Source organism: Otolemur garnettii, unplaced genomic scaffold, assembly GCF_000181295.1.
Source record: "Otolemur garnettii isolate 467f Iridium unplaced genomic scaffold, OtoGar3 scaffold00042, whole genome shotgun sequence".
NCBI classification, from domain to species: Eukaryota; Metazoa; Chordata; class Mammalia; order Primates; family Galagidae; genus Otolemur; species Otolemur garnettii.
Genome location: NW_003852437.1, coordinates 2,236,897 through 2,250,157, shown reverse-complemented (window position 1 = coordinate 2,250,157; position 13,261 = coordinate 2,236,897). Strand labels below are relative to the sequence as shown.

The 13,261-nt window shown below is 34.0% G+C and overlaps 1 protein-coding gene across 3 annotated transcripts in view; it reads left to right on the top strand.

Annotated features, from left to right (window-relative positions):
* Positions 1–13,261, top strand: part of STXBP5 (syntaxin binding protein 5) — a 136,822-nt gene that overhangs the window by 108,411 nt on the left and 15,150 nt on the right. For all 3 annotated transcript variants that reach the window (XM_023513520.1, XM_003790263.3, XM_023513519.1), the window contains 2 exons: positions 4,671–4,721; positions 11,213–11,452. In XM_023513520.1, coding sequence (XP_023369288.1) covers positions 4,671–4,721; positions 11,213–11,452 — 291 coding nt within the window. The remainder of the gene's footprint in view (positions 1–4,670; positions 4,722–11,212; positions 11,453–13,261) is intronic.

The window sequence follows — 13,261 nt, the reverse complement described above, 5'->3', positions numbered from 1 at the left end:
GTGAAATCAAAGGAAAACTGGAATAATCAGTTTCAGTAGAAATCAGACACAGGGAGGTGATCATACTTCAAGTCCCCAGTGCTACTCAAGCCAAATCCTTGCTAGACACCCATAGTTCTACCAGTTAGCGAGAATTTAGATAGATGCCTCTTCAGTCAAGGAAGAGAAACAAGTTACGTACAGCATCTCAGGATTTAAATCCTTTCCCTCCCTTCCTCTCCTCTCATCTCCCTTCTCTTACTCCTACCCTGACCCCACAAAAAGCATCTAAGCAAAATAGACACGTTAGCATTCAGAGGGAGGACATAATCCATGTGGCTTCTGGTTTCTCAGCAACACTCAAGACAATAAGAAAATGAAGCAATTTCTGGAGTTTTAAGGGGACATAGTTGGGAGCTGGAACATGAACATTTTGCCAAATTGATGCATGTTTTCCTTTGTTTTCATCTAAACAGAAGTTTCTGAAATACGCCCTTTCAAAATATGCTACTTTAGAACCCATTTTTGAACACCCTGGGGATTGGGAGAGTTGTGCTGGCATTAACCCCCCCCCCCCATAGAACTCTGTCCTAAGGAGATGATCCAAAATATAAGCAAATATTTATGGACAACATTTTTTATTACCGTGTACATTGAAAATTGAAAAAAATAGGTAAATGTTTTGTGTGTCCATATAAATAAATGTACAGCCAGTAAAATACACTAATAGTTAATGAGTAGAACGTTTTTGCTTTAATGGTGGAAAAGAGCAGCACACAGAATTGTGTGCTACGGTTTATCTCAACTATGTAAAGAGAAAGAGGTGTTAGAAGGTAACTGGCAGGAAATGATGCAGAAACGTTGCTTTCGACTGTGGGCATTAATGGCATTAATTTTTATTTCCCAAATACCCTAAAAACTTTGAACACATAATTCAAAAAAATTTGAAGATAAAAATACAAAAAGTATATGAGGAACAATAAGAAACTGTTAATCTAGTGCTTTATAACTTCCCAGCAAAAATATTACGAAGCTTCCATTCCTCTTGCAATACACAGGAAACAAATATACTCTTAAACAATATCAGAGTAAAACACACCTTAAGACAAGAGTCCCTAGTGTGATTTCATCGATAGGAAGTTGTGAACAGGCGAAAGTGATCTGTGATGAAAAAGTGTCAGAGCAGTGGTTATTTCTGGGGATGAGAAAGAGTAACCTTTGTAGGATGACTATTAATACTAGTAATACTATATATTTTACTAACAATCTGAGTTACACAAGTGTATACATTGTCAAAATTCAGTGAATGTACATTAAAGATTTCTGCATTTGTACGTGAATTTTGCATCAAAAAATGTACATAGTCTCTTGTGGACTTTGCCTCTCATCCTCAGTCTTTGATAAGTGTCCCAAACTGAGACAGCTATAATTCCAGTGTGCTCCATCCAGTCAGCTTGGCTGTTTGAGTAGCACTCACTGTATCGTGTTGGAGTTTTTGGTTCTCTCATTGTGATGAGTTCCCGGGAGGCATGTCCCGCCTCTGGCACATTGCTGGCTTATGCCCAGTGAGTATTTAATACGTGAATAAATTTCTTTCCATCGCAGTTTGTACCTGCACATGTAAACAAAAATTTTTCTCTGCTGATGGAAACTCTCAGTTCTGTATTTTAAATCCTACTTAATAGCTAGAATTAATATGAAATCATAAAACTTAACCTTTCTATAGTGTTGTCATTTCAAGTTCTATATTCAAAAAACGTTGCTTAAAATTATATCCAAATATAATGAAGTACTATAGGTTAACTGTCATTTGAACACTATGGTTAAGTTGTTGGCCAGGTTGTGGACATCCAAGTGCCAAATGTCTCAGGTGGAATTAATTAATAGGCTACATAACTAAAATTTTTGCGACATTTACAGTAAAAATATTGTACTCAAAAACGCTTCTTAATCATATTCTGTGTTGGTTTTAACCTCAATAAAGTGTTGAAATTGATGAACTGAAGAATTATTTGAAAGCTGATTCGTTGAATATATTCAGTATTTTTACAATATTAAAGAAGTTGAATATAGTGCTAGAAAAGAACTTTTATAAGATTAACTTAAATATTTAAGAATATTTGATGTTATATGGGCGGCACCTATGGCTCAAAGGAGTAGGGCACCAGCCCCATATGCTGGAGGTGGCAGGTTCAAACCCAGCTCTGGCCAAAAACTGTAAAAAAAAAAAAAATTGATGTTATATAAAGTTATTTATAGTAAAAATCCTAAGGAAGATCAAAAACATGCCCTGATACAATTCAGGAAGAAATTTTGTGCTAGTAAAATTTTTGGCAGAATCTGAAAGCTTCAGATATACTTTTAATTGATAAAATACTTAACATATTTCAAGTGATTAACTTAAAGAAAGTGATTAACTTGTTGCTTACCTTGTAAGTTATTCAGGTTATTTCTCTTCTTTGTTATGTTCAGCTATACATTGAATTTAGTTTTTGAAATGAATTGAAAGTTTGAGCTATAGTATTGCATGCTATCTATACATTTTGTCCTAAAGTTTCTTTTATATTCTTGTTTTAGTCACTTAGAATATTGCTGTAGAATTAGTGTGTAGGGACAGGGACATTAGGTTATTGAAATTATAATAATAGCTCATCTGGATGGTGTTTTACAGTTTATTAAAAATCACATTCTCATTTTATTACGTGTATTAATAATAGCATGTATTAAATCATGCTGTGTGCCAGGCATTATTGTGCTCAGTTCTTTGCTCCCGTCATCTTATATAATCCTCACAACTATCTATCCTCATTTTACACATGAGGAAATGTGAAGTGCAGATAGGCACAGTGATTGGCCTAGGGTTATACACCTAATAATTGGGTGAAGGAGATTTGAGACTAGGTCTTGTCTGGTTTCAAACCCAGTCCTAACCACTAGACTTCCACATTTCACAAGTTAGATAGTGAAGCTTCTTTAAGAAATGCTTTTTGTGACTTAACTGTATATACATACTGTATATACATACTGTATATACATATTTGTGGATTTATCTTGGTTACTACCCTGAAGTTGCTTGTAGTCTGAGTGTGATCCACAGACCAGCAGCATCAGAGTCTATTGGGAGCATCTTAAAAATGTCTCTGGAGTCTTAGTCCAGAAGTACCAAATCAGAATGTGTATTTTAACATCTCCAGTTGAGTGGTACGGCAGTCAAGTTCGAAAAGCTCAGGTCCCAAAGACTCAGATAACTTACCAAATCAAATCAGAGTAGTGTGGTCTAGAGAGGAGTGTCCACCTCATCTGATTCTCTGAGTACTGTTAGACTGTGCTGGATGGATTTTCTACTTCAGTATTATGTGCACTGTATATCAGGCTGGGTGGATTGTACATATGATCTCTGATGAAAAGCCTCTGAATTCTTTCAAAATGTTAAATACTGCATTTTTTAGACCTGTTTTAAGGGTATTAAGAGTATTGGCTGTCGAACATAATGCCAGCCTTGTATGTGAGATCATTAACCACAGATATTGTCTGTTTTAGTTTTGTATTCCATTTTATCTATTAACTGAAATTTTAAGTCAGTGAAAATGGGATGACTGATTGAAAAACCTGGCCAGTATTGTTAGTTCCAAGGTACTGATTAGCTTAATGAAACTTGGAGGTGAAAACTTGATGTCCCACCCCACCCTACCCTCATCTCTTTCTAGTCTGCTTAATGCGTCTTTTCCTAACATTGGATTTGTCATTTTTTTAGATGTGGAAGTTATGTACTATGACTGGATTTCACTTTGTTTACATGGCGCCCTTATGGACTAGCAGGGTCTGTGCTTTAAATATCTCCTAACAGCCCAAAGTTTAACCCAATGTATGCATTCATGTATTAACAAGTGCTTTTTAAATTTTTACATAGGAAGCACTATCGTGTTAGCATGCACTACCACTAACATAATAGATAGAGCCAAGCAACCCCTAACTTTAAATCACTTGCTAGATAACTGATTTTGAGGATGGAAAGTGAATTCCAGTAATTTTACACATTGGCTTTTTTGTTTTTCTAATACTACATAAAAACACCAATAGTTTACATTTTACGTATATACTATAATTTTAGATTACACCTGGTTTTAGAGGGTTTTTTCACTGTAGTGTAAATAGAAATGTTCTAACAACTAATGGTTGAGTCAGATATTTTTAGGATGTAATCAAATACTTTAATTTGATATTACATATAGGTTTGTCCTATAATCTAGAAATTGCCTTTAAAAATAATAAGCCCAGTATCTGTAAAGATGATGGGCAGGAAAGATTTTATGGCACTGACACAAACTTAGTCTTATGCTTCTACTGTTCTTACCTACAACTCCTTTCTTCTGAGCAGTGACCTTTTTGTTCTTAGAAAAGCCTAGCCTTTTCCCGTGAGGCTGAACAGTCATTACAAGTTAGAATTTAAAAAGCTTTCTTGAAGTGAGAGCTTCAAGTACAAAAAGATATTAATTACATCAAGTAAGTACAAACTTCTAAAAAGTTGAAAATAAGGTTTACTTTTCACCTCTTCTTTATTACTTATATTTAATTACCCTAGATCAAGATTTAGTGATAAAAGTATTCACTTCTATCTTGAAAATCAGTTGATGTTAATAAGTGTGAATCAGATATTCTTCAGATTTTTAAAAATGCGTTTTATTTTTCAGCAAAGATGTCAAGGAAGTTAAGCTTGCCTACTGACCTAAAGCCTGACTTAGGTAAGTAAATTAAATAGACATTCAAAGTAACTAAAATCCCTATAATGAAAGACAAACAGGAAAATCAGAAGATTTAAGTTACTGTAAGTTAAATTTCCATATTAAAATGACTAAGATGTTTAAACATTAAACATCTTTGGAATAGCCTTTAGAATGCTATCTATAAATCCTAAAAGATAATTATAATACAAATTCAAGCAAACCAAAATAATGTGTTTTCTCAGCCCTTGATACTTTCTTTCTAAACAGAATTCAATTTAAAATTAAATTTGTGCAACTTTGGACTTTTATTAAAAGTGGTTATATCCCATTTAACCATCTAAAAGCCTATTTTGAATTTTATTAATAAAATTATTTTATACTAATGTTAGATTTTTAAAAAATTACTAGTTTTATATATTACAGTGAATCTCTCAAGAGTCGTCCTTACTGACTTTAGGTGATAATAGGTTGGGAACCTTCCTCTATAGCAGTGGTTCTCAACCTTCTTAATGCCGCAATGTATTTTCATTATTAAAAAGGGATCACTACCCACATGTTGAGAACTGCTGTTCTATAGAAATTTCTCTGCAACTTATTTACTAGGAAAGCAGGGTGAATGTATTTACTGATTCATTTTGCTCTAGATCCAGCTCAAACACAGCTCCCAAGTAGGAATAAATGACATACAGATAAAACTAAGACCTTATATAATATATAAAATAACATATAAAACAGGATATTTTCTTAAACTCATCAGTATTTTATTTCAGAAATGTCTATCACCTTTAACTGAATAAGAAGCTTAACTGCCTACTAATGATTTTACCCACTCCTATCTTAGAGATAATGAGGTTTTGTCCCTGCCTTTGCCCCAACCCTCTTACCCTCCCAATATTTATTCTTTAGATTTCTTGACTTCTTATGCACAGTACAAACTTAGGTGTTGGTCTTAAACATACTAATTTTAGCATTTCCAAATCATAGTCTTCCTTCGGTTATATTGATAGAAAGCATATGATTATGTGCAAGTAGGCTTGGAATGTATTTCATTTATAGGAAAAACAGCTTGGTAGAACTAAGGAATATCACCAGTGTGAGGGAACAAGAATTAATCATAGGATATAGAGTAGCATATATTTTAGAAAGGATGTAGTTCTCCTCACACACACACACACAAATAATAAATAAAATGAAGGGTATAATTTGAATCCAAACCCAAGTATATATACTGAGGCTTACATTGTGCAATTTTTCCTTATAAGAGGATCCAGAGTTTTCATCAGCCTCTGAGAGAGAGCCATGATTTCAGTTAACATTAACTGCTACTAGTTAAACTGGCTTTGTGTCTCTTAGTACCTTAAATACATTTAGAAGTAATTTAAAAATTACAGAAATATCATAACCAGTTATTTCTTAAAATATTACTCACATTTGTAAAAAATATATAAGTAATTTAATCAAAGTATTAAATATTTGTATTCCATATTTTTACGTGTGATCTTTATTTAGTTTGTGGCTTAGCTAGCATCTCAGGTATTTTAATGCCCTAAGCCAGCGTTCTCAACCTGTGGGTGGTGACCAATGAAAATACATCCTGCATATCAGATATTTACATTATGATTCATAACAGTAGCAAAATTACAGTTATGAAGTAGCAATGAAAAAAATTTTGTAGTTGGGGGTCACCAGAAGATGAGGAACTGTATTAAAGGGTTGCGGCATTAGGAAGGTTGAGAACCACTGCTCTAAGCCAATTACAGTTTGATTAACATATGCATTGCTTAAATAATTTCTACTTTTTGGTGGCAGTTCTTGGCTGCTATGTTATACACTGTTTGGAGAGGCTATGGGGGATACCCCAACTCTATTGATAGTTTCAAACTGCCAGATGTTGCTAAGTAGCTAAGGTTGTTGGGCTATCCTGCTGCTCTGGATGCTTCCATGAATGGAATTCATTTTTGCTTTTGGAAATTGTGACCACCACACTTTTACTATCGTTTCCCTCTCCTGGGTCCCATGACCCACCTCAGGAACCACAGAGGATATTGTTATACTTCTGAAGTCACTTCTCAAATGTTACCCAAAAGGACACAAAAATCAACCTGTTGTTTAAACCTTGGTGTAAATTAATTTCTTATCCTAATTATTATGCTGAGCAAATTCATCTTTTGATGTCACGTTTTGATTTGGTTATACAGAATTTTGTTGTGCACGGCTGTGTGGGGGAAGGGAAGTGATGTGTGCAAATAGAATGTTCTAGGTACCCAGGGGCAGCATGAAAGCACTAATTTTATAACATGATTGATTTTATCAGTCGAGTTGGATAGAGGCGCTAATGACAAGTTTTATTAGAGTTTAGATCTGCCAGAAAGATCACATATCCAAGTACTTTTTTGGCATCTAAAGACTGAACTTTAATGCTCAGTTAAGATCCATAACCTCCCCACTCTGTGATACTATGTACTGGTGGTATCACTGTCCACAGTTGCCTAACAGGACGTTTTAGACTTGAACATGAACATAAATCCTGACTCTGCTGTTGACTAGCTTGCTCATTAAGGCAAGTTGCTTAACCTCTCTGAGCCTCTGTTATTTGTTTAATTGTAGTCGTAAAACTTTTCAAAATAGTTAGTGGATTTGGTGACATGATAAATGTAAAGCATCTTGATGGCCTTGATAGGCCTCGTTTGGTGACAGCTATTTTCATTTCTGCTCGTGTTACTAGAAGTATGCATATTAAACATTTTATTCCACTTTTTTAGCTTGACAAAATCTCTAAAAATCAATTCTCAAGAGACTCATGATGCCTAACTTAATAGCAGTAAGGAGAAAGTGTAACTCATGAATTGTTAAATTCTTTTTCAAACCATTCTAAGCAGATAATAAAATAAACAACTTATCTATTATCAGTTTCAAACTTGATTCTTATTCAGTCCATTTTTCCATATCAATCAAGCCTTAGGAGTTTGTTTAGTAATCTAATATTTGTAGATAAGTCATATAGTAAAAATCCAACAGTTTGTGGATTTTATATAATTAAATTAGCCTATTATAGTAAAACACTGATCATTTGGTCTGTGAATTATCATTTACAGTGTAGGTGGTTGTAAATTACCTAATTTAATTTAATAGTTATCAGTAAGAATTTTTCCACAAGGTTACATTGAAATTTGTATTACCAGCCAGGCACAGTGGCCCATAACTATATATATAGTCTTAGCAATTTGGAGGCCAAGGCAGAAGGATTGCTTGAGGCCAGGAATTTGAGACCAGCCTAAGCAACATAGTGACACTTATTCCTACAAAAATTTTTAAAAATTATTCAGTCATGATGGCATGAATCCATAGTCCCAACTATTTGGGAGGCTGTGGTGGGAGGATTACTTGAATTCAGGAGGTCACGGTTGCAGTTACAGTGAATTGTGCCAGCATGGGTGACAGAGCAAGATCCTGTCTCAAAAAATAGTGATGATAATAAAAAGAAATTTATATTGTTAAATTTTCTTGTATCTTTGTTTTCTATTGTTATCATGAGGTTACTCCTGAAATATAATGTCCGTTCACCTTGTATGTGTATGCTTTATGTAGCAAATTGTATTTATCTGTCATTTGGAAAGAAATACGAAATTTTGGTTATCTTACTAACAGAATATCGGAAGCCATAAAGAGTTAATAAATATTTATAATCAATATCATATCACAAACTGATCCAGTAATGAAGTTTTGATTATGGAAAGTTGTTTCATTTGCAGTTAGTTCTTTTCTACTGTGTTACAATCTGTAACAGGAAATGTAATCCAAGGCAAAAGAGTTTTTAGAAAGTACAGTTACAAATGACCCATGCCTTTGACATGACTAATAATTTTATTATTTTCAGAGATTAGCTATAATCAAAATTATGTTGCATCAATTAGATTTGTGAACTCATTCTAGAAAAACCGCTACATACCTCATTGCTGAATATCACTACAGCCAACTCGCGAGTGTTGCCCTTGGGAACCTATGCACCAACACCAGTGCCTAGTCACCTCTTCCAATCAATTTTGGAACTCTTTTTTGGAAAGGCCATCAGAGCTGTTACCGAACGGTCTGACAAGTTTGCAAATTCATCCTAGAAAAAACCCTACATACCTCACTGCTGAATATCACACTAGTCACACCTTCTGAGCACTTCCCTTGGGTATCTGGTGACTGTCACGATATTCACCAATGAAGTATGGTGCACTTTTTCTAGGATCCGTTCATGAACTTAATTGTCTGATGTTTTAGTTATTTGGGAGGAATATATTTAATCTGTAAATCTAAATTTGATTATAAAAAGCTTTTGGAGGTATAATAAGGATTTAGTTATACATTTCTATTTAATAAATACCACTTAGGAAACTTTAAGATGTTTTTCAATGTTTTTAATGACATGAAGAGTCATTTCTTTCACAGTAGCATTGAATAGTCATTTATTAGCTGTCACAGTAGAAGCTGTTAGGAATTTTAATGTATTCTAATGATGTAGCAGAAACAGATTGGTAGATATTCTTAACTATAGATCTTTAACAAGTTTTTATTACAACTGTGCTGAATTTTTGCAGGGTATCAAAATGACAATATCCTTGCATCCCAGATGCTTGCAGTCATTACAAGCGGGCTATGAAACAAGTTAGAAATGACTATAGACAAATATAGTATGAGTTCTATCATATACTTACACAAAGCTTTAGTGATTCAAATGGGAGGAGAACTATGTATGGTTGTAGGAATAAGCAGAAACTTTAGGAAGATGACAATACTTGAGACAGAAAATGAATCCTGACAGACAGAGAGCAGGCTGATGAAGGGGCACTGATCAGAAAATCACAAGAAAAAGCCTAAAGGTAGATAAGCAGATTATATTTGGAAACAATCGAATGTCTCCCTTTATTTCCCACAATGAAATGAAGCAGGGCAACACTGGAAGTTAGAGCCAGGTTAAATATATTTTGTGAAGTCTTTAAAACTTGAGTAAGATTATGAGCATGATGAAATAAATAAAGAGGAGCCAGTGTGGGTTTTTTTTTAATCCAAGTGACAGAATTAAAACCATACCTTATAAAATTTACAGTGAGAGACTAAAAGTGGGGAATCATCCAAGTTAAATGATGGTAAGAGCCTGAAGTTAGGATAATGGAAGTAGATTGGCAACTCTGAGAAGGAAACAAAACATTATAGAAAAATACCAGGGGGTTGGCGTTGCGTCGAGTGTCAGCAAACCAAAAGGGCAGATTCAAAACGGTGGCTCATCCTAAATATTGTCCCCTACAAGATCAAGGGGGTCATACATGGTGCCATTAGAGAAATTCAGTGGTTTGGGGAATGGACATGTTGTGATTTTGCATAGTGAGATACATAATAACAGGAAAAATAAGTTCAATAAGCATTTCAGAGAAAAAAAAAAGACTGGCCACAAAGAGGGTAGTTGAAGGTGAGAGAAGGTTTATGAGTATAATTCTCAAATATCTCTGTCATTACTGACAAAGCTGGAGAAAGGGAATACATCTGGTGACAAGGATGAGCCAGAGAGCAGTTATCCATTTTGATGAAAATACCTTGTATTGAATGTTGATTATAGTAAAATTGGCATTTAAGAAAAATGGAACCTAAAAAAATAAACAATCCATCATATAGTAAATTTGAGGGTAGAATGAGAGTACTTCTAAAATGTATTGCTTAAATGTGGGAAATTGAAAAGGTCCACGCTTGTCTAGCTCTACCTAATTAGTAATTGTATTACCAAAGGAAAGAAGAGCGCCTTAAGAAAGAAGGTGATAAGGGCTAAAATTTAAAAAGCTGCCTGAATGCTAAGGGTCACACATTCAAAAATTAATTGGGATACACCTAACTCAGTTCTGAGGACTGTGGATTTGAGCATTTGCATTTTGTTTCTGAGGAAAAGGGAAGATGTATTAGCATAAAAATAAATAGTTGCTCTTTTCAATTACAGTTGACTGTTGACAGTGGGGGGATTGAGGATGTTTACCCTCCTAAAATCCACATAGAACTTTGAATCTACCAAAACCTAATTCATAACAACCTGGTGTTGACTGGAAGCCTCACAGATAGGGTAACAGTCTGTTAACACATACTTTGTATGACATATGTATTATACACTGTATCCTTAGAGAAAAGAAAATGTTATTAAGAAAATTACAAGGAAGAAAACCCAGTGTTTACTATTTGTTAAGTGGAAGTGGATCATCACAACGGTCCTCCTTGTCATCTTCACGTTGAGTTGGCTGAGAAGACGAAGGAGGGTCGGTCGGTTGGTCTTGCTGTCTCAGGTGGCAGAGGCAGACGAGAATCCACACACACGTGGACCCATGCAGTTCAAACCACTGTTGGTTAAGGATCAACTAAAAGAAATTTAAAATTAAATATGCTATAGATTTTGTGCTTTTGCAGACTATTAGACCAAATTTATACCCCCAAAATGATATTTCATAATTTGAGCAATCTTGCAACATTGTAAACCTTTTCAGATGTAAAGGATAATTCCTTCAGCCGATCACGAAGTTCCAGTGTAACCAGCATTGACAAAGAATCACGAGAAGCCATCTCTGCTCTTCATTTCTGTGAGACTTTTACTCGAAAGGCGGACTTGTCCCCTTCCCCTTGTCTGTGGGTTGGAACGACTCTAGGAACAGTGCTTGTCATCGCACTGAACCTTCCCCCAGCAGGAGAACAAAGACTTCTCCAGCCAGTTATTGTGTCTCCAAGTGGTACGTATGTTCTGCCCTGGTGCTACACTTACATTACAGTATAATTTATGAAACTCTGATTTCATAGAAGCCTTTGCTTTTTGCTTTTCAATCGATCTTAGAATTCTAAAACGTAAAGTATGTGGGGATAGTGACAGACTTATGCTTTAAATGAAGGAATACATAAGATTTCAGAATATTGTTTATATAGCCATTCAGATGTTACATTTTTTAAAACTATGAGGTCTTGTGTAAAATAATTACTACTTAAAAAGTGAAAAAAATTATTATTATAATAGTTCATTTCTGATACCTTAAAATATTATATTCCACAAGCAAAAGGATGGTACATATTTGGAAGAAAAACAGAAATATATATTTTTAAATGTTCTACATTGGATTTTTTCTCATCTGTAAGTGTGAAATCTGAGATTAATTTTTCTTCTTTGAAGTATTAGGATCAGATGATAATAGCAAACATTTTTAAATTTATAGTTTCATATGTTAAAGAAATGAGATTGGATTTTGTCAAATGTTGTCGTGTCAGGTCTGGAATTAACTGAATTCTGGTTTTGGTTACTAATCATTTGTGCTCATCGAGATAGAAGCAATCATGATTTTGCTCATTAATGTATCTCTGGTTTGCAGGGTGGATTTTTACAACTCTTTGAATTTATAATTAAAATGTAATTATCATTTTAAGTTTATTTCTGGCCTATCTTCACATGAAGTAGACGGTTTGATTTATTAATTCAGCTCAGTAACAACTTGAGTATATACTACACGCTCGGTTGTTAAATAAAACCATGTTGCTTACTGACGATATTCTTACAAACCTCACTTCTCAGTAACCATCAAATATGTGTAGAGAAATGAAAAAACTAGAAAGATGAAAATCAAAATGTCAACAGGAATTATCGTTGGTTGGTAAGATTTGGGGTGATTTTTCCTTTCTTTTTTCTGAATTCCAGTTTCTAGATTTTCTACAACTAGAAAATGCCAGTTTGTATAAGGAAAACATTTATAAATAAATATGATGGAGAGGGGTTAAATATAGATTACTTACTATTAATTACAGTATTTTTATATACTATCTAGCTTACAATAAAATCAAATCAGCTATAATTCTTTGATACAAAGATAATTTCCATTTCTTCTTAACAGTAAGATATTTGAGGCTATTTTTAATACAATGGTTATTTAAAAATATGTCAGTGACATCACAATTATCTGCATTGGAACTATGAGAAAAGAGGTATTTTCAAGCAAATGAGCTTCTGTGCTTAAGAATTTAAAATGGTCTACTTTTTTCACTGTTGTTTTCTATTTTAAGACAATTCCCACTATTCTACTGGGAAACATACTATAATCCAGTCAGCTACAGGATAAGCATATATTTAAATGTTATTTTGAGCCAATTTTTAAAAATCCACAGACTAGAACTATATAAGTGCTATGAACAGTTCTCAAATTAGCATGGATTAATCAGCTAACCTTATCAAAACTTTAAAGGCAGAAAGACTCTTTAAGTGGACTAGAATAAAAAATAAAGCAATCATGAAAGAAAAGTTAGCTTTAGAACATTTTTTGAGGTAGTGATTAAAACTATGAGATTGTAACTACCATTTGTTTTTTATTTTCCTACCAAACTGCTTAAAGTAGTCAATTATCTGCTTGCCGAATAAAAGGCACTTTTTAAATGAAAGTAACATAAATGTGTCTCATTTATGCTGGGAAAAGCATGTGGTGTTTGGGGCGTACCTATAGTAAGAACTATTTATTGCTCATCTGAAATTTGAATTCAGCTACACATTCTTCATTTTATCTGGC